Genomic DNA, 21,830 nt, shown 5'->3' on the forward strand with positions numbered 1-21,830 from the left:
CGACACACAATTTAAAGTAAATCTAGCTGTTAAATAAAAAGACAGAAATGCAGAAAGCATCGAAGCTGCAGGAGGTTTTTAAAGAAAAGGAGATGAAATGTCACGAGTTCGTCTGGAAGCAGATGAATGGAGCAGGAAGTGGATTTCTGTATTCAGACTGACATCTGAGCCCCTCGTTCATCCCTGAACGATGTGCGTCAGCGTTCACTAATGTCTTCACATTAGTCACCGTCGTCCCTCCGACGACTTCCAGAGGAAGGAGAGAGACGTTCCTGGAAAGTAAAACCACTTCGTTTACTTCACATTCCTCTTCATGTGCTGGAAACGTTGGAGATGTCATGTAATTAAAATACAAAATTAAAAAAATCCCTGATGGCCCTGAGCGGTCCTCCTCCTCCTCCTCTTCCCCCTCCTTCTCCTCCTCTTCCTCCTCCTCTTCCCCCTCCTCCTCCTCCTCCTCCTCCACGAACCAGCAGCCTGCCAGGTTTGTTGTTAAAAGCAGATTGTTCGGATCTTTCAGCGCTCGGAGAGAAAGACAGACGGTGTTGAGGTGATGTAGAAGGAAGAGACGAGAGAAACAGAGAGAGACGATGGAGAGAAGATGGAGAAGATGGAGAGAAGATGGAGAACGATGGAGAGAGAAGATGGAGAGAAGATGGAGAACGATGGAGAGAGACGATGGAGAGAAGATGGAGAAGATGGAGAGAAGATGGAGAACGATGGAGAGAGAAGATGGAGAGAAGATGGAGAAGATGGAGAGAAGATGGAGAAGATGGAGAGAAGATGGAGAACGATGGAGAGAAGATGGAAACAGGTCTGTGGATAAAGATGGAGATGATACGTAGAAGGTTGAGAGGGCAGAAACGCAGCAGAGTTCAGGAACAAGCAGCAGCTTCAGTTTCCTTCTCTGCGAATAACCGTCCGGTAACTCGGCTCCGCCCCTGCAGGGCGGACCAATCAGCGACCGGGGTCTGTGGTTAGAACTCGGTTTGTCCCGCCCCCCTCCTTCACTGTGATTGGACGGCTGGTGACAGTGAACATTTTTTTAAAACTCTCGCTGAACGTTACAAAAAATGAGAAATGTTCAGCTCAAACAGTCGTTGTGATATAAAAACAGAGGAGACGTTAACATCGTGTTCGAGGATCCAAACTTTCTGCTGACTCAGCTTCAATCTGACCGAACTAAACTATGAATCAGCAACAATTACTTACATCTACAGCAAAAACAAACATGGAAGAATTTAATCCTTTTCTCTGTTTCATGTTATCAATCAAATTGTTTGGACAAAATGAGCAATTTAATTTAAAGATTTCATCTTCCGTTTTTATACATTTGATGAATTATATGATTTTAATATTGAGCGCCATCAATGGAATATTTCTGGATTTTGTTGGTTGGACCAAATTAAGACAAAAATGGACATAATCAATCGTGAAAATAAAGATTAGTCACGGAGAACACTGAAGGTGTTCGACCATCACGACCTTTAAACACAACATATGACCTCTACTGGAAAAAGGAAAACAAATTAAAGAAGAATAGGGCTTTGGCACCACTCGGTGCTCGGACCCTAACAAATCTACAAACGTGCAGCCAGCACTGAAGACGGAGGGAGGAAGAGGAGGAAGAGGATGAAGAGGAAGAAGGGGATTATCTGTGCCTCCTGCCGTGCCGTGGCCAGGTCAGGAGAAAACCGGAGTTATTTTGGAGCCGCGTGCAGCTCAGCAGGCCCTCGCATGAGGATTTACCCCGGAGAGGCCCTCCTCGGCCCTCCTCGGCCCTCCATGGCCCTCCTCAGCCCTCCATGGCCCTCCTCGGCCCTCCTCGGCCCTCCTCGGCCCTCCTCGAACCCTCCTCGAACCCTCCTCGGCCCTCCTCGGCCCTACATCGGAGGACTTTAACCCTTCAGGCGCCGGACAAACACCCATCAGGCCTTATTTAGGATGATTAAACTACATTCAACTTTTGAATATTCAGCAAATCTTGATGCTTTCAAGTCAAAACATAATTTTTCCTCTGAGGTCAGAGTGAGAATTCAACTTTCCTTGAGAAGAACTATTCTGTTCTCGTTCACTCCATTTCTTCAATTACAGGAAAACAAATGGAGGAAATACAGTTTTTCTTGTTGGAAGATCAGTTCCTGCATTTCTCATCAATACGAGCTCTAAAAACACTTCCTGTGTTTTTTCAAAATAAAAGCCCCTTAGTGTTTCATTAGAAAGGCTTTTATTGTGAAACATTTGCAGGAAGGTGTTGTGACTAAAAACTTTAGATGAATAATCCAGAACGACCAAATAACACGACGTCAACAGAGCGACTTCTGATGTCTCGCTGTATTTCCTCTTCAACCAATCACGGGAGGGGAGGACCTACCCAGGGGGGAGGAGCTAAAAAAAACGTACCACAAAAACAGAGTTCCCACACAAAAGAAGACTGAAATAGTTCCTGCGGTCCGAAAACACCTCAAGTTCTCAGAAAGTACCGTTTCAGCTTCGTCCTTGAAATAAGTCTCAAAAATCTAAATCTCACTGATTGAGCTGCTTCATCGAAGCTTCAGCTCCTCCTGCTCCTCCTGCTCCTCCTGCTCCTCGATTCTTTAAATCCTCAGCAGGAGTTTCAGTTTTTATCCCAAACACCGATTTAACAGAACCATCTTGTGACCTCGGCGCCGCTCACCGTCTCCTGAAGGGATGAACCGACAGCGACGAAGTAATAAGAGTTGTCAACTTTGGCTGGTGAGTTTTCCTCCGGGAGACGTTGCCATGGAAACACGCACTGTGTACAGTGCACCGGATGGACGGGGAGCCCGATCTGCCCTTCGGACTTGGAGGAGTCGGTCCTTCAGCTGGAGGACGCCGGAGGACCTCGGCTCTCCAACCATCTCATCTGAATTCATAGCAGCTACCGGAGGGAGCGACACGGCCCGACCTCTGACCTCTGACCTCTGAACCAGGAGAACTTCACCTCCGTGTCTCCGCAGCAGCTCGAGAAGACGCGTTTTCATACACGTTCCTTTTGCCCTACGGTGCTGCTGCTTCCTCACGAACTCCCTTTTTTATTTTTGCTTTCCATCTCTGCTGGATCTCATAAAGCAGTTCGACGGCGACAAACACAGATTGTCTGGAGAGCTGAGATCAACGAATCCCAACAGGAAGTGGAGCATTACACAATTACAGACCCGCCACATTACACCCGCCGGTGATATAATGCTTTGTTTGTGCTCAGGAGAAACTTTCCTGTCTGCAACGGCAAAAAGATTCTGCAGGATATTGACGGATGTGGTGGTGATCTGATCTGACGGTACGAATCCGTGGATCGACAGTAAAATGTACGTTTTCTTCAGACAAAAACTCTTTTCAGTGGATGATAAAACGCCAGACAAACATTTTGTGGGAAACTGACACATAAAGAAGTCTCGCTCATCTCTGCATACAAGTCACATCAGGAAATGGAGCATTAAGACGATTACAGAACCACACGGTCCGCCGCCGATATAACTCTGTTTTCTGCTGTTAGTTGGACATTTCTAGTCATATTTTTGTTGCACTTTTGTAGGAAATTTCTACACGTCAACATAAAAAAAAAAAAAAACCACACACACAAACTCTAGACTTTAAGAAACAGAAACCGGTTTTAAATCCAAAAACCTGCTGAATAAATGAAATTGTGAAGTGTTTCTCCGGTGAAGCGGAACCAGCTGAGGAGCTGCCCTCCACCACCTCCACCTCCACCACCTCCACCCGCCATCATGGCCCATTCAACTGAGAGGCCACTGTTTCAATGCTTGGCACGCGCCACCGATTGTTCCACACTGTGTGCGGGTGCTTGGTCATTCCGCAGCACCCACCCACCCCCTCCTACACACACACACACACACACACACACACACACACACACAGAGAGGCTAAATAGACAAAAACACACGTTTATCTCTCGCGCACGCACGGCCATCCACCATGCGCGCGCATGAGGGGCAGCAGCACCGGAACAATGTGCCTCCTCGCACTCCGCATCACACCAGGAACGCGCTCGCGAATGACAAATGATGACCGGAACGAGGCTTGTCGCAGGACGGAGCCGCACAATGACCGAGGAGGAGCGGCGGCAGTAACGAGCTGCAGGCGGTGTGCACGCGGAGCCCTCCTCCCCGCGCGCAGCCAACCGTGACAGCAACACAACTTACTAAAAAAAACCCCACTAAAAAACCCGCCCCACGCGCCTCACCCCGACAGAGAGTGGGCGGAAACCCCCTTTAATAGCGCTGTTTTCTAGGAGTTTGCGTCGCTAATTGAACCGCGCGCCTGTCAGCGACCCGCGGCACCGCACCGCACCGCAGCGGCTCCCCTGTCACTCAGTCACCGGCATGCGAGGAAGTCAAGACACTGAAGCAGCAGCAAAAGAAAAAAAGCCCCCACTCCGGGAGAATAACAGCGGACACATGCCGCCGTCTTACCTTCACTTCTGGGAGGTTACAAACATGAATGTCGCCGCCGCCAACGCCGCTTCCGCGTCTCTCTTCTCTGCCGCGTCTGTTTTTGTTTTTTTTTCCTCGCGCTCTCACTGTTTGTTCATCCGCCTCCAGTTGCTCTTGTTGTTTATTTTAAATGGTCAATATATCCTGCTGCACGCGCAGGGAGGGAGTGAGAGCACGCAGCGGGACCCTCAGGACTCTGTGGCAACCGGAGGGGGGCGGGGCCTCGGCTGCTTACATCACAGCCCGAGAGGGAGGGAGAGAGAGTGTGTGTGTGTGTGTGTGCGTGTGTGTGTGTGTGTGTGTGTGTGTGCGTGTGTGTGTGTGTGTGTGTGCGCGGTGCTGTAATACACTGTAATGTGTGAGTGACTGAAGCCACTTAAAACAATAGAAATGGAGCTCCAGCGGCTGATTTCTCCTCCATCCATCCTTTGTTTTTCTGCAGCAGATGTAATCAACCGCAGCAGGAATCAGGAACAAAACAAAACACCTCATTGATAAGTTAGAGGATGAATTTCTAGTTAATGCTCCCGCGTTATTATTTTTTTAGAAAAATCTGAAAAATGTCAAAAATTAAGAAAACGACTGCAACTTCTGCAGGACGTGGTGCCGTGATGTCACTGATATCACCTCAATAAGACAATAGGGTCAATATGTTTAAATAAAAATGTACCACAACAAAACACAACATTTGCAAAATGAAAAAAAAAAGCTATTTTCAGTGGATTAAAAACGGCAACAAGAGGAAAAAAAAAGTCAGCATTTAATTCACCTCTGCATACAGAGTATTATTAAAAACCAGGTGATGGTGTTCATGAATGACTTTGTGGGAATAATGCCGGTGAAGATGTTCCTCTGTGTGTCTTACGTCCGTCGTGTCGGTATATTAAACGCGGGGTCGCGGCTGCAGGCCGGAGATTCTGTTTTAATAATAATTTTAATATTTCCTGGACAAACACGTCGCCGGAGGACGTTTCACTCCGCTGAAGTTTCATTTCTGACCTTTACACTGGAAATAAACACACGGCGACCACTGCACACACTCAGAGCTGCTCTGTGTGTGTGTGTGTGTGTGTGTGTGTGTGTGTGTGTGTGTGTGTGTGTGTGTGCGCGCTGCGGTGCATTCACACGACGAACCTGCCACCTATAGGCGGAGGCTGGAACTGCAGAGACACAGAGCTGATGAGGAGGAAGATGACTTCCCGACAGGAGACCGGATCGTCTTACAGAAGCGGATCAGATGTTTTCTGCTGACATTTAATTCATATTTGTTGTTCCAGCTGTCGAAAAATCTCCAAAACAGCTCAAAAAAATAATTAGTTTGGATCAAAAGTGGGTTTTTTGGGGTTTTTTTTAGCTGAAGATTTAATAGATTTACAGACTTTCCAGCTTCTTTAAACAATGAAAGGCGTCAATAATAGTTTTTAACGTTGAGTTTTAGCCTTTTGTCTGATAATATTAACCATAAACTTGTGTTTAATTTACAATAAAGCAGCTTTCATGTGCAAAATGCAGCTAAAACGTGCTTCGTTGATGGTAAAAGTTTCAATCTATCGACATGAATAGAAGTTATAAGAGATTTTTTAACCTTCTTATAAATGATATCAGGAGTATTGAAATCTCACCGGGCGTGATAAATAATAAATAAATAGAAAAGGTCGGCGGGCAGCCGGTGCTGCCGCGACGCACTGCTTTCACTTTGTGTGTTTTGTGCACTTACGGCGCGTCGGGGGGATTTTTGTTTTTTATCCCGCAGGTCGGTTTCCATGGCGTTTGTACCACCAGAGAGCCGAGGCCAGATGGTCACATGGTCACATGGTCAGATGGTCACATGGCCAGATGGTCACATGGTCAGATGGTCAGATGGTCACATGGTCAGATGGTCAGATGGTCACATGGTCAGATGGTCACATGGTCAGATGGTCACATGGTCACATGGTCAGATGGTCACATGGTCAGATGGTCACATGATCAGATGGTCACATGGTCACATGGTCAGATGGTCAGATGATCAGATGGTCACATGGTCAGATGGTCACATGGTCAGATGGTCACATGGTCAGATGGTCACATGGTCAGAGGATAAGAAGCGATAACGGTCGCCGACCGGCTCTCTGAACGACAGATTCACTGACGTTGAGACAATTAAACTGTATTTTAACTTCTGAAGTACGATTTTCTGCCTAAATATCCGTCAGGTTAAAACTCAACGTCTGGTCTTCTGATCTTCTACGAGACATCTGGAACTCCAATCTTTTATTTTCAACCAGTTTGGACATTTACATTATAAAGAACTTTTGCGTCCGTGTTTCTTTTTCTTCTCGATGAGACGTGAACGGGAATCAGATTCAGTTTCTCGGCTCAGATCTTTAGGACAGGCTGTTTCGGATTCGGTGTCCAGACGTCACCGACCTATCTGCGTGGGTTGCTACGGTAACCGCGTAGCCACGCCGACGACGTTGCTGCTTTTTTTCCCCGACGCGGAAGCAGACGGCGTATCTCCGCAGACACGAACTCTCCGATAGCTCGGCTAGCGTTAGCATCGAGTCTGTCTGACGTCATCATATAAAAAATAGGGAAATAAAAGAAGTTTAACGGGTTTGATTGGACGTTTTATGACCGAGTTCAGCTTCCTGTTGTTGAGCTAATTTTAATGACATCGTGTCCGGCGGGGAAACGAGCATCTGCTGCGTTTCCTCGAATTTAATTGTGTTTAATTTTACGTTTGAGTTTCAAAGTAAAGTTCTGAACTGTCGTTTCGTCACATAAAGAAAAGTGTTATCGGACCTTTACGTGTGATTGACGGCTCATTAAAGAAAAACACTCGGTTTCATTTGAATTCATGAAGCAAAAAGAATAAAAGGATGTCGACGGTGCGTCTTCGCTGTGTTTTTATCACCAAGAGGGAAAAACAAAAGGAAACTTTTTGGCCGGGAGACGATGTTTGCTTCAGCTGTTGGACGTTTGCCAGAGTTGGCAGCGTTTCAGCGTTTCTGTTATGTTGGTTGTGAATATTTTACTGCAGGCAGACGAGTGAACAGCTCGTTCGGAGGAAGAGTTGATCGCTGAACGCCCGTCCACGTCACATCGTGATGTTTCTGAGTGTTTTTATTCGTTTTTGTTGGTTCAAACGCAGTTGAAGTCGTTCGGACGCTGCTGCCCTCTACAGGAACATTCGCGAATTGCGTTGCTCCTTTTTTCTAGATTTCTATGAAACGCAGCCGTGACTGTTGAGAAAAGTGGGAATAATTTAACAAATACTTTAATCGAAGTTTAAATGTTTTTGCGCAAACCTTAGTTTTTACATTATAAATATTTTTTGGTCACTTTTTTTCACGTCCGTTCCAGCGAGCAGCTTTTTTTTTTTTAAACAAATTTGTATCTCCAAATGTGGGATTTCTTTTTTTTTAGCTGCTGTCTTTTTTTGTAATTATAACAGACCGACCCCCAACCTAGCTCCCCCTCTGTGCACGCACGTACTCACACACACACACACACACACACACACCACACACACACACACACACACACACCACACACACACACACACACCACACACACCACACACACACACACCACACACACACACACACACACACACACCACACACACACACACACCACACACACACCCCTCCTCCCAAAACTAATGAAATGTCTTCCCTCTGGAGGAAGCTGAAATAATGGGCAGAGAGATGGAGACCATAAATGATAATGAACCACCTCATTCTCCTTTTTTTTAATTCCTTCTCTGATCGACCCCCCACCTCCTCCTCTCCCCTCCACCTCCCCCCACCACCTATAAATTCTTTCATTTTTTTATTTCCTCCTCCTCTCCATCTTCCTCCCTCAGCCACCGCCCTGCCATCTCTCCCTCTCACCCCTCACCCATTTCTACATTGTCTGCACACACACACACACACACACACACACACACACACACACACACACACACACACAGCAGTCCTGCCAGGAAGCATCCTGGGTAATTTCCTCCTCTTATTGAATTGGGATGGGGGGCGGATGGAGGGAGAGATAAAGGGATGGGCAGATGAGTGGAGGCTCGGGATGAGTGCTAATGGAGCCAGTGGAGGATTCGCACATCGCAAAGGCACACTGCATCCTCCTCCTCCTCCGCCTCCTCCTCCTCCTCCTCCTTCTCCTCCTCCTCTGCCTCCTCCTCCGCCTTCTCCTCCTCCTCCTCCTCTTCCCTTCTTCATCTTCGGGCTTCTTTTGGCTCGTTTTTGTCTCCCGGGTAAAAGTACGAACGTCCCTCCTCACCCTCCCTCCACATCTTCCCTCCTCACCCATCGCTCCTTTTCCTCCCTCCTCACCCATCGCTCCTCTTCCTCCCTACCCACCCTCCCTCCTCATCCTCCTTCATCGCTCCTCTTCCTCCCTCCCCACCCTCTCTCCTCATCCTCCCTCCTCACCCATCACTCCTTTTCCTCCCTCCTCACCCATCGCGCCTCTTCCTCCCTCCCCAGCCTCCCTCCTCATCCTCCTTCATCCCTCCTCTTCCTCCCTCCCCAGCCTCCCTCCTCATCCTCCTTCATCGCTCCTCTTCCTCCCTACCCACCCTCCCTCCTCATCCTCCTTCATCACTCCTCTTCCTCCCTCCTCACCCTCTCTCCTCTTCCTCCCTCAGAAGAACAACACAGACAAAAGACTACAACCGTCTTTTCTTTTTCTTTTTTTACAGAATGCTATTCAGCTGTCCTGCACGCACACACACACTCACACACTCACTCACACACACACACACACACTCACACACTCACACACACACACACTCACACACTCACGCACACACACACTCACGCACACACACACTCACACACTCACGCACACACACACTCACACACTCACTCACACACACACACACACTCACACACTCACACACACACACACTCACACACACACTCACACACTCACTCACACACACTCGCACTCACACTCGCACGCACACACGCACACACACACACACACACACACACACACACACACACACACGCACACACACACACACACAGACGGTCTGAACCTCATGCTCCCTCATGTCCTATGTTATTTCTATAGGTGAGTGAGTCATTGCTCCTCTATTCCTGTCTGTACTTCTGCTCCTCTGAGCCCCTACACTATAATCACAGTCTCTCTCACACACACACACACACACTCACACACACACACACACACACACACACACTCACACTCACACACACACACACACACACACACACACTCACACTCACACACACACACACACACACACACAGACACACACACTCACACACACATACACACACACACACTCACACTCACACTCACACACATAAATGAAACACATTTTAAAATTCATCTTGAACTGTTGTGGCTTTGGGAATGAAGCGACAGTCTGGTCTGAGGAACAAGCAGGGAGAAGAAGGAGGAGGAGGAGGAGGAGGGGGAGGAGGAAGAAGAGGAAGAAGAGGAGGAAGAGGAAGATCAGGAGGAGGAAGAATTTTTTGGTGGAAATGTTACAAAGCTTAAAATAAATAGAGTAAATACAAGGGAATGTTTATTAGTGTTTGTGTAAAAACAACAAAGCTTTTAATTCTCAACTTTGCACACGAAGTAGAAAAAGAGAATCTGACTGAAACAGCTGTTGGAAAACTTTTTCTACATCATAAAGTTCCAGGACGTGTTTGATTCGTTTACTTTGAAACAAACTGCTCACAGAAACTGAACGATGACATCACGGTCAGACGATTATTATTATTATTTTTAAATAAAGTGTGTTAAACATCCTGGTTTGAGAAATAAACGTGTAAATGTATATATGGAGATAATAGTGCTGTTTCAGTGAATACTCAGTCATGTGACGCTGCCTCCTGCTGGACAAAAACATTTAGCTTTTTATCATCTATCCTGCTTTCCATTTGAAGTTTTACAGTTTTTACAGTTATAACCTGAATATGCTTTATTTACGTCTTCACTCTCTCAGGTTCATGACGGAGGCTCTGAAGACACTAATGTTCACTTAATTAATAACCTCAAGAATAAAAAAAAAATTGCAACGTTCATTATTGATTGATTTTTCTCAACTAATTGATAACGAGCCGATGATCTGAACTCCAGCTGAGCGCCTCCGACATATTTTATCCATCACAACTTTCTGATGCTGCAGATCGATGCGACTTCGTTTTTTAACACAAACATCCGGATTGACTCGTGAAAATTAAAACAGTAACTGCAAACTCAGCGAGAGTTTAAAGGGTCAAACTCGTCCGGCCGATCCTCCGCTCGGCACCGATGTCACGTGACGAGGGAGACAAACGGAGGGTGAAAGGTCGGTTGTTGTTTTTTTATGTGCAACAATAAGAGAAATAAAAAATAACGTTGGTTTCGTACTTTATTGGATTCTCACACGAGGGCGATAATGAGACGCGTATCGGCGTGAACCAATTAGAACGGCTCTGACGTGATGTCACCAAACAGGCCGGAGTCACAGAGGTAAGGTGTGTGTGTGTGTGTGTGTGTGTGTGTGTGTGTGTGTGTGTGTGTGTGTTAGTGTGTGTGTGCGTGTGTGTGTGTGTAGCAGCTATATTGGCATTCCGGTGTAAATTGGCACTTCAGTGTGCGTCTCTCTCTCCTCAGCTAATTAACTCGACGCTCAGAGGCCCGGCTTAATTGGAACAAACCCTCCATTCCCCCACCCGTTATCTCCACACACACACACACACACACACACACACACACACACACACACACACACACACACACACACACACACACACACACACACACACACACACACACACACACACACACACACACACTAACACACACACGGGGAGTATGACTGACAGCGAGTGTGTGGTACTGATAGCCACAGCAGTGCAGGGTGAAGTGATGGTGGAGGTGTGAAGGGAACAATATGGAATATACCAATCACCCCCCCCCCCCACACACACACACACACACACACACACACACACACCTTCAGCCCAGCCAGCGACACACAAAGCTGATCTTCCCTCACCAAGTTTTTTTCTCTCCACACTCCAAATATGGTCACTTCCTGCTCCAAACCGCTCCGAATTATCAAGATGGTGACGGACAGAATCAGGATCAATAAAAAGTCTGTCTGTCCTTAATAAGGTGATTATTTTCGTCACCATGACAACAAAGCAGAAAAAAAAGTCATTCTGCACATAAACACACACAATGTACTTAAAAATATCTGAAAGTTCTGCTCTCACACGAAATTCAGCTTTTCTCCATTTGACATCTTTTTTTTTTTGTTTTTTTTTGTTTAAATAGCAAATTGGGGGAAAATATACATTAAATTGGCTGGAGGGAACTTTTGTAGAGCAGTTTAACTGTTTTCTCACATTTTCAGGGCTGAATGTTCAGTGAATTCATGTAGTTGGAGGTTAATTGATGAGGAATGACCTACTTCGATGTGAGATTTCATCCAGTGATGCAAAGTGACCGACGGCATCACAATTATCTTTCTAACTCTGCACACACGGGAAAAAACACTTCTGTTGTTTTTCTCCTCCTACTCGTCAAACCGCTTCCTTAGATAAATGAGCATCCAGTTAAATATACTCTCAGTGCGCTGAATATAAAAATAACACGGCTCGGCGCTTAATGGCAGAAGATGGTTTCGGTCCGCCGACCTCAGCGAGCGTCGGACTGAAACTCCCGAGTCTTCGTCTCATTACGTTTTATTTTTTTTGTTTTTAATTGCGAGTGCGAGACGCCGTGTGGGAGTTCGGTTCCTCCCGGAGTCTCGGCGGTTTCCTCTCACACGCCCGCCACAAACAAACAACAACAACAACAACAACAACAAACACCCCGCCGGTCTCGTGCTCCCTCAGAAACACCCGGAGCGGACGGTTCTGATCCGCCTACCTTCTGGTTGCTCATGCAGCGCAGCTTCATCTGCTTCAGGTAGGTGGTGGTTAGAGGCATGTTGTAGTCGATCACCTCCGACACCAGCGAGCTCGGCCGGTCGTTCTCTGGAGAGGAAGAGGAGCCGTAAGAGAGAGGAAGCGGCGGTGTTCGGTTACCGGGCAGCTTTTCGTCATGGAAACACAACTATTGTTTCCCTTCGAGGTTAAATCTTCCTTTTCTGAACAGTTTCATCGTATTCAACGTGTTTACGTATGCGAACGGTATCAGAGCTGCAGGCGTGAAATGTGTTTTCATTCCTCAAAGACCTCCATGTGAGACACAAACTGAAACTGAAGTTCGTAAACTGAATTTTTGAACTGAGATTCGGATTTAAAAGTCCACAGACGGGAATTTTCTGTAAAAATGTAAAAAAACAACAACAGTGATTTCATATAATTTAACATTCAAATTCAAGTTTATTGAAAGTCATTTCCAATCTAATTATGAAAAAAATTCAATATCAGTTTTCTAATTATTCTCTTCAGACACAGTTATTCAAATTAAATACTACAAATTTCAAATGTGATTCTGATTTAGTTTTTAATGCAGTTATACAGAGTCTATTTTCTACTGTGTATTTATTGTGGAGCACTTTGTGTCAAAAGTACAAATGAAGTTTGACATAACTTTTGGTTTCTATCTGTTTAAATAAATCAGACAAAAGATGACGATGTGAATGTTGTTAACAGCAGAAAAATAAACGTGTTTATTTCATCTGAAGGTTCAAACTTTTCCCGATAAATGTGGATTATTTATTATTGTTCGAATACGAACACAACAAACGCTGTTTTTCACATTCGTGTAAAATATCTCAAGTTTCCTCTGAAGTTCAACTCTAAAAAAGACATTTTTTTAACTCGGACACAAACTGTTGAGTTCGACCGTTTTACATAAACAAGACAAACAAACATGGAGGACCTGAAAATGATCGACGGCTACATCAACATGTCATCTTCTGAGTTTCAGCTTTTTAAAAACATCCCTGTCTGACTTCTAAATGTTCCACCAGGACACGATATTGATGTTTTTTGTGTTCCTGCCAGCTGCAGCCTCCTGCTGTGTCGGACGGTGACCACTAGAGGTCCCTGTGGAGCTGGAGGCTGAGACAGACAAAGAGCTTCTCTCTCTGCTCATCTCCATGTTCACATGAACCTCTTTCTGTTCGACTGATCAACCACAGTGAACCGTATGAAAACCGTAGGAGGGTTAAAATAATAATATTAATAATACATTTATGAAGGAGATGTACACAAAGTCAAATAAAAACATTGGTAAAAACGTGAAACGAATCAAATCTTAAGATAAATTTACCTGTGAGTGAGCAGTGTCTCTAAAACGTATATACCTAGAAGTGAGCATATTTGGACGATCTGGAGGGGAGGAGCTAGGGAACACTACGCTCCGCCCACTTATACTGGAAACCTGAGTTTATCTAACGACTCCATGATGACATTTACTGACTTTGTATTTCAGGAGAGAACTTGATGCTTTTTAATTGGGAGTCCATCGGCGACGGCCCCTAGTGGCCCTTGGTGGTAATTACACCTTAAAGGCACTTCAGCTTTATATTTCAGACCCATATATATCTACAGTATTTGAATTAAAACGTGTAATTGCTCTCCACAATCTAATAACTGCTCCAGCGGAGAGTTTCTAGATTCATGGTCAGAAGTACTTTTGCACATTTTAAACATACTGAACTGCAAACTGCCCTCCGGTTAACATACATCCAGTCATTCTGCTGCTTTTTATAACATTTAAAACACACAGCAGCATTTTTTGTTCCATTTTACACACACACACACACACACACACACGCCACACACACACACACACACACACACACAGTGTCAATTAAACAGAGCCCCGGTCCACGCTGATTAATTGCATTTAATAATTCACAGCTGAACTTTAGTGGGAGTCACTTCAACATAGTGATAAAGGCGATGAGGTCGTGTGTGTGTGTGTGTGTGTGTGTGTGTGTGTGTGTGTGTGTGTGTGTGTGTGTCGGGAGGGGGCGAGGGGGGAGGGGACAGCCCCCCACAGGGTAGGAAGGCAATTAGCTGCCCTCTCTTTCTCTGAGACTCACTGAGCTGCTGTTTACTGTTTGTTTGTTTGTTTGTTTGTTTGCTTATTACATCCTCTGATTAATAACGTCCTTCACTGTACATTTTACATTTTGTATTTTCTTTTTAAATCAGAGTCTCCGGCTGATCCAAACAAACAGTGTAAGAAAATATTCAAAATCATGAAAAATTCAGACCAAAAAAACAAAAACAAAACAGAATTAATCAGTTCTTCGCTCCAAATCAGAAATAAAACACAGACAGCTTTAATATCTTTAAGGATTATTTTTTTCTGCACTTTTGTTTTTAGAAAAGTTCCCTGACGATTTTTTTATGAGTGAAATTATCTTTTGAATTTACTTTTGCTGCGTTTTTCTCCGTCTTCCTCTTCTCCCCTGTACCGGTCCTCCCCCCTCCCCCCCCTTCCACACACACACTCACACACACCCCACCCCCTCGACTCGGTGGAGAAGGAGCTCGTTTCCTGGGCCATTTTCTTTGTTAAAAGCCATTAATTAGGCTAATTGAGGAGAGAGACAGGACACGCCAATGACTCCTTTATTTAATGAGGGATGAGGGGAAAAAAGAAGGAGGGGGAGGGAGAGGGATGGACAGAGGGCACGGGGAAGGGTAGGCAAGGCGGCAGAGAGGAGGGAGGGAGGGAGGGAGGGATACGGGGATGGGACAGGAAGGTGGAAGCAGTGCAGAGGGGGATGATGGGAGGGAGGAAACAGAAGAAAAAGAGCTGGAAGCAGGATGTGAGGATGGAGAGATGGACGAGCTGGAGAGGAGGAGGGAGGGAGGAGGGGTGGGGGAGGCGTGGGGGCCTTCAGGGTGCCCATAAGACATATAAAAAAAGGGGGGGTTGGGCTGGCAGAGGAGTCTGATGATGAATATATAATAGATGTCAGCATCTCGACTCTCAGCTGTAGGAATCATATCTGCCTATAAACTGTATCATTCGATATCATATCTGGAAGTATTTCCTGTTTCTGTTCAAGAAAAACTTACAAAAACAAAAATACAGTCAAAGGAATAATTCAACATTTTATTTGTTTTCTTGCGGAGCTTTAGCCGTTGACACCATTCTCATGTCATCATAAACCCTCGTTTTTTCTGCTCGTGTCAGCTATTTTTGTTCTACAGCTTCATCTTTCCTGCAGCCTACATTACCCAGAGTGCAACAGGGCCAACCAAGAGACAACATCTGCTTTATTCCTGCTGTCAGAAAAAATGACAAACGACGTTGTCGTCAATGTGAACATCACAGGGACCAATCGGAGCGCAGGAGGTCAATGTGATCTGTCCACATGTTCGAGTTAACAGAGACAGGTGTTTGTTTTTTTCCCCACTTTAAGATGGAACTTTCCCACTTTCTAGTTGCTCTTGAACGCACCGTGATATTTGGTCTCTTCAGCAGATATAAGAAGGCTTCTGACTCCGCCCCCTCAGACTTTGTCTCTCCCCTTAATGTGTGACATCGCTCCTCCATCCCATCATTCACTGCTCCACAGTTTAAAGGAAGTGACTGAACTTTGTGTGTGTGTGTGTGTGTGTGTGTGTGTGTGTGTGTGTGTGTGTGTGTGTGGTTCTGGGAGTTGCTACCTTTGCAGTCCTGCCCCGTGGTGCTGATGTGCATCCTCTTCTGACACTCTCCACAGCTCATCAGGAAGCGAGTCACCGCCTCTCTGGGCAGGAAGGCGTACGTCTCGGCGATCTGAGAGACAGACAACGGAGGAGTTTCAGTTCCATCGTCCTGCACACACAAACTTCAGAATCTAGTCAGTGACACTTCACTGAAAGGGGAACGAATTATCACCGATTCATGCGTTAATACCTCATGAAGTCATCGGGAAGTAACACGAGTTCAAACCACAGACTGTTTCTAAAAGAGTTCGTAGCTTCAGGTCTGTAAAATGGTTCTGATGCAGAAGTGTCTTCAGCTGCAATACCAGCGAGTGCCACTAGAGGTCGGCTCCAAAAAGCCTCCGGCTCCATAGACTCCCATTCAACTTCTCTCATCAAATCCAAAGTGAATAAAATGTGTCCATCAGTTATCTCGGTGTTGTTAGCTAAAGTCACTCCTTCTTATTAGTTTTCTGGAGGTCCATCTGAAAATAATCCCTCATTCATTAGAAAAGAAGATTCAAGAAGACCTGTTTTTGGGGGCGTGTCTGTTTGATTGACAGGCCTGTGGTGCAGTCAGGTTACAGCTATCGGTGGACGGGACGTAGTATCGTCAAAGATGGCGACAGACAGAATCTGAACTGGAGGCTTCATAATTTAAATGCGGGTTAAACTGTAGTAAGCGAACAATGAATGTGAGAACAAATGCTTTTCAATTATTAATACGTCTGAGTTATTATGTTCATGTCTTATTCATAGTATTCAGGAAATCGGACAGAAACAAAACTTGGCCCAAAAGTTTGGATAAAGAATTCTTCATGATCATGTTTAATAAATTACAATAATGAATGCTTTAATTAATGTTGTTCACGCATGAGATGACAAATGAAAGACGTTGAACTCGTGCTACTTCCTGATGATTTCATGAGGTATTAATTCATAATAAATCATAGACTGTGTTACCATTCATTCATAATAATTCAACTTTACAGAGAACACTGAAACATTTGATTTGGTTTATAGAGTTCATGAATTATTAGCAAACACTGTTAATAAAGGTGATTGATTTGGATAAACGTCAGCTTATATGACAGACAAACACACGGTGTGTTACGTAACACTGTAAACTCAGATTATAAAATACTGTCTGTTTGTGTTGCAGAGCCGCACACACGCAGATGACGGGACGTATGTTCCCTCCTGTTCATTTATAAATGTAAATATATGTAAATAGCTCTTTGCGGTTCGTAATTGCTCACATTTCCCAGAATGCCTTTCAGCAGCACTGAGCATAATTAAGATTACTGTGAGTGAGAGAGAAGGAGTCTCTGTCGAAGTACCGCAAACTAAAACAGCTGATTACTGATCTTCCTCTTTATCAATGATATCATGATGAAGATAACAAATTTTAATCACATCAGATGCTTCAAACTGTCTTAAAACGTGAAGAAGAAGAAGAAACGCTGACGAGATCAGAAATTCAAACATTTACAAAGAGACAAAAGAAGAGAGGAGGAAGGGTGGAAGGGGGGATGGGGGGTTGCTCCGTGTGTGTGTGTGTGTGTGTGTGTGTGTGTGTGTGTGTGTGTGTGTGTGTGTGTGTGTGTGTGTGGAGGCTGGAACAGCGACGGCAAATGTCACTCACAGCCTTCGGTGGCAGTGCGATGAGCCATATCTATATCTATAACTATAACGTACTCATACGGACGGACAAGACCTGATCTGAGTCAGAGAATAAAGTTTTAAATATTTTTGAAAAGAGGACAGAAATAAAAAAGAAGATCAGGTAGAAGGAAGGGAAAATGAAAAGAATAAAAGCAGCAGAAGTCTCTGTGAAGTGTTGCTGTCTGAGAGAGCTGTAATGGCGGAGTTTCACCAGAAGAGGGCAGCGTCAGCAGCTGAGACAGCGGAGCGGTGTGTGTACAGAAATACTGTACAGAAGCAAAGTAATGAAACGCAAGTCACAGTGAAGATTTCATCAAGTTAATAATATGCATATTAAGTATACATGTCGGTGAACAACATTCATTGATAGATCTGATACAAAACTGAGGACGTTCCCTCTGCAGGAGAGTCGTTACGTGACTGAAATACAAAATAAAACACTGAGGAGCACGTTTTGGCCGGTTGCATTTACAAGTACACTTAAATATCATACAACTCACGACATCCGTAGTACACATGATGAAACAAAAATGTATTGCTGTGTAATATTTATGTACATACTTTACGGTGTGTGTGTGGGGGGCGAGGTGGGGGGCACTTTCAGTTTCGTTTCAGCTCCACAAGTCAAATCTGATTTCATGTTGTTTCCGCCATCGTCAGTTCAGTAAACACTGAAGTGTTGGTGGATTTAATGAGATTTAATGAGATGGAATAAAAAGGAGATAATAAAATAACAAAGAAAAGACAGAGAGAGAGGAACGGAAGAGAAACTCCTGATGAGGATAACAGCGTGTTTTCACACTCAAATAGAAACTCTGTGACCTCTGAAATGGTTTGACATTTCATTATCTAAATTCAGTTCTACTTCAAAGTCAGACATTAAGAATTATATTTTTAAACTTTCTTCAAGCTGCTGCTGAAAATTATTATCCTGAGTTTTTTCTTTTTATCAATTGATTCATTAATTGTTCCAAATCTGTAAAAGTATTGTGAAAAAGATCGGTCACAATTCCCTGAAGCTCGACATCATCGACAGAGATGTTCAGTTCATGACCATGCGAGACACAGAAAATCCTCCCTGCAAAGTTATGTTTTTCTTCATAAACTAATCAATGAACGGACTAAAAGCTACTGAAGCAAAGCAGCAGCAGCAGGTTGGATTTGAGTGGTTAGTTTCTGATGTGAAACTGAAACCGGAGCAACATGACAATGAAACCGCTTCGTCTCTTCTGTTGGTCAGAGACGCTTAAAGAGGAATGAAAACCAAAAGAAGAGGAAGAGAGATGGCCGGTTGGGCAACGGACAAGAGGAGTTATGAAAGAGAGAGTCGGGGGAGAAGGGAGGACGGGGGAGGGAGGAGGGTGCAAGAAGAGGGTAGGAGGGGGGAGGTGTGAAACGGAGGAGGGGGGAGGGCAATGAGAAAGCAAAAAGGAACAGAGAGACGACCAACAGGAGGAACTGAAGAAGATCAGGTTGACAACATTGGACTCAAATCATGAAGAGATAAACGTGATGTAAACGTGATGTAAACATGAGGTATATGTGATGTAAACATAATGTACATGTGATGTATGTGATGTAAACATGAGGTATATGTGATGTAAACATGATGTACATGTGATGTATGTGATGTAAACATGAGGTATATGTGATGTAAACATGATGTACATGTGATGTATGTGATGTAAACATGAGGTATATGACGCAAACATGATGTATATATGATGTAAACATGGTGTACATGTGATGTAAACATGATGTAAACATAATGCACATGTGATGTAAACATGATGTATGTGTGATGTAAACATGATGTGTGTGATATAAACATGATGTATACGTGATGTAAACATGATGTATACGTGATGGTAGCGTGATGTATATGTGATGTAAGCATGATGTAAACATGATGGTAACGGGATGTAAACATGATGTATACGTGATGTAAACATGATGTGTGTGTGATGTAAACATGGTGTGTGTGTGATGTAAACATGATGTATACGTGATGTAAACATGATGTGTGTGATATAAACATGATGTATACGTGATGTAAACATGATGTAACGTGATGTAAACATGATGTATGTGTGATGTAAACATGATGTATACGTGATGTAAACATGATGTAACGTGATATAAACATGATGTGTGTGATATAAACATGATGTAAACATGATGTAAACATAATGCACATGTGATGTAAACATGATGTATGTGTGATGTAAACATGATGTGTGTGATATAAACATGATGTATACGTGATGTAAACATGATGTATACGTGATGGTAGCGTGATGTATATGTGATGTAAGCATGCTGTAAACATGATGGTAACGGGATGTAAACATGATGTATACGTGATGTAAACATGATGTAACGTGATGTAAACATGATGTATGTGTGATGTAAACATGATGTGTACGTGATGTAAACATGATGTAACGTGATGGTAACGTGATGTAAACATGATGTATATGTGATGTATATGATGTAAACATGATGGTAGCGTGATGTTAACATGATGCATATTTGATGTATGTGATGTAAACATTATGGAATGTTGACATATACATGATGTAAGCACGATGCATACATTATATAATGATGTAAGCATGACGCTAACATGATTTAATGATGATGTAAACATGATGTAGCATGACATAAACATGATGTAATGGCGATGTAAGCATGATGCATATATGGTGTATACATGATGTAATGGTGATGTAAACATAATGCAAACATGATGTGCACATGATGCAATGTTGATGTAAACATGATGAAATGGTGATGTAAATATGAAGTGAACATGCTATAGTGGTGATGCAAACATGATGTAATCGTGATGTTATGGTGATGTAATTGTGATGTAAACATGATGTAATCGTGATGTTATGGTGATGTAATGTTGACGTAAGCGTGATGCAATCGTGATGTTATGGTGATGTAATTGTGATGTAAACATGATGTAATTGTGATGTGATTGTGATGTAAACGTGATGTAAACGTGATGTAATCGCAGCTCACCGCTTTGTAGGTCTTCTTCTGGCCGGCGTGCTTCGGTGCTTTGCCGGGGTCGCTGCTGATCTCCACGTGCATCGCATAGATGATGTCGAAGAAGTCCTCCACCACCGCCACGCGCTTCAGGGACGAGTCCACGCCGGAGACGCCGTCCACGCACTGCAGAGACAGACGAGAGAAAGACAGACGGTCAACGTCTTCTTGATCTGTTTTACTGGCCTTTAAAAGGTAAAATGTAAAAGTTCACACACTAAACCTCTGCAGGGATTCAGTGGATTTTAATGAAACATCAAAAGAAGAAAACACTGAAATCCAAACATCCTCAAACATCGGACATTCCATGAAAACAAAAGAAAAACATCCCCAGAGAGGATTCATCCCGACCGACTGATGCGTCAAACAAAGTCTTCATGATGACTCGTTGCATCCAGAAACCAAATGAACTCCCCATCGCTCCCTCCACCTTCAGTGCAGGAGAGGTGGAGCTCCGCCCAGTAAGACACACAGAGATCAGAGGACACAAACACAGCAGAGACTCTCACACTGATGTGCTCCGAAATAAATTAGGTCAATAACATGAATATAATATTGTCAGCCGGACTGCAACAGAAGGAGGCGGAGCTATAAAGAGTGTTTGGATTTTTGGACTGCTGGTTGTCACCACTTTACAGTTTGTATGTTCCTCGTGTGTTGTTTTTAGTTTAATATTGTTTTACATTTATTTTAGTTCAATTGATAAATTTTGTTTTTAATGAAGCGGAATTGTTTCAAGTCTATCAGACGTATTTTAATTCAGTCTGTTTCTGCAGCACTTTGTTTTAAATGATGTTGTGCGTGCATGTAAAAAATAAATAAATAAACCAACTTGACCTTTGAACCAGTAACACCAGAGAAGAAGAACGTTCTTGGTGGCGGACTTGAAAGTTACTTTGAGTTATTGAGACTCGTCCAACAAACAGTCACTTTACATTCACGCTTTCCACTTTTTTTCCAGGATAACTTTCTCCAATTGTTGTCAAACATAAAGATAACATTTA

At 43.9% G+C, this 21,830-nt stretch overlaps 1 protein-coding gene across 1 annotated transcript in view; it reads right to left on the reverse strand.

Moving 5' to 3' along the window:
• Positions 1 to 9,106: 9,106 nt before the first annotated feature.
• The window catches only part of LOC138193624 (nucleolar protein 4-like), a 35,138-nt gene continuing 22,414 nt past the window's right edge, over positions 9,107 to 21,830 (reverse strand). The window contains exons 2-5 of the mRNA XM_069141759.1: positions 20,800 to 20,952; positions 16,084 to 16,195; positions 12,371 to 12,477; positions 9,107 to 9,866 (exon numbers count right to left, since the gene is read on the reverse strand). Coding sequence (XP_068997860.1) covers positions 9,720 to 9,866; positions 12,371 to 12,477; positions 16,084 to 16,195; positions 20,800 to 20,952 — 519 coding nt within the window. The 3' untranslated portion in view covers positions 9,107 to 9,719. The remainder of the gene's footprint in view (positions 9,867 to 12,370; positions 12,478 to 16,083; positions 16,196 to 20,799; positions 20,953 to 21,830) is intronic.

This window comes from Embiotoca jacksoni, unplaced genomic scaffold (genome assembly GCF_022577435.1).
Source record: "Embiotoca jacksoni isolate LCO1_2020_lvr unplaced genomic scaffold, fEmbJac1.0.p SCAF_90, whole genome shotgun sequence".
In the NCBI taxonomy this organism is placed as follows: Eukaryota; Metazoa; Chordata; class Actinopteri; family Embiotocidae; genus Embiotoca; species Embiotoca jacksoni.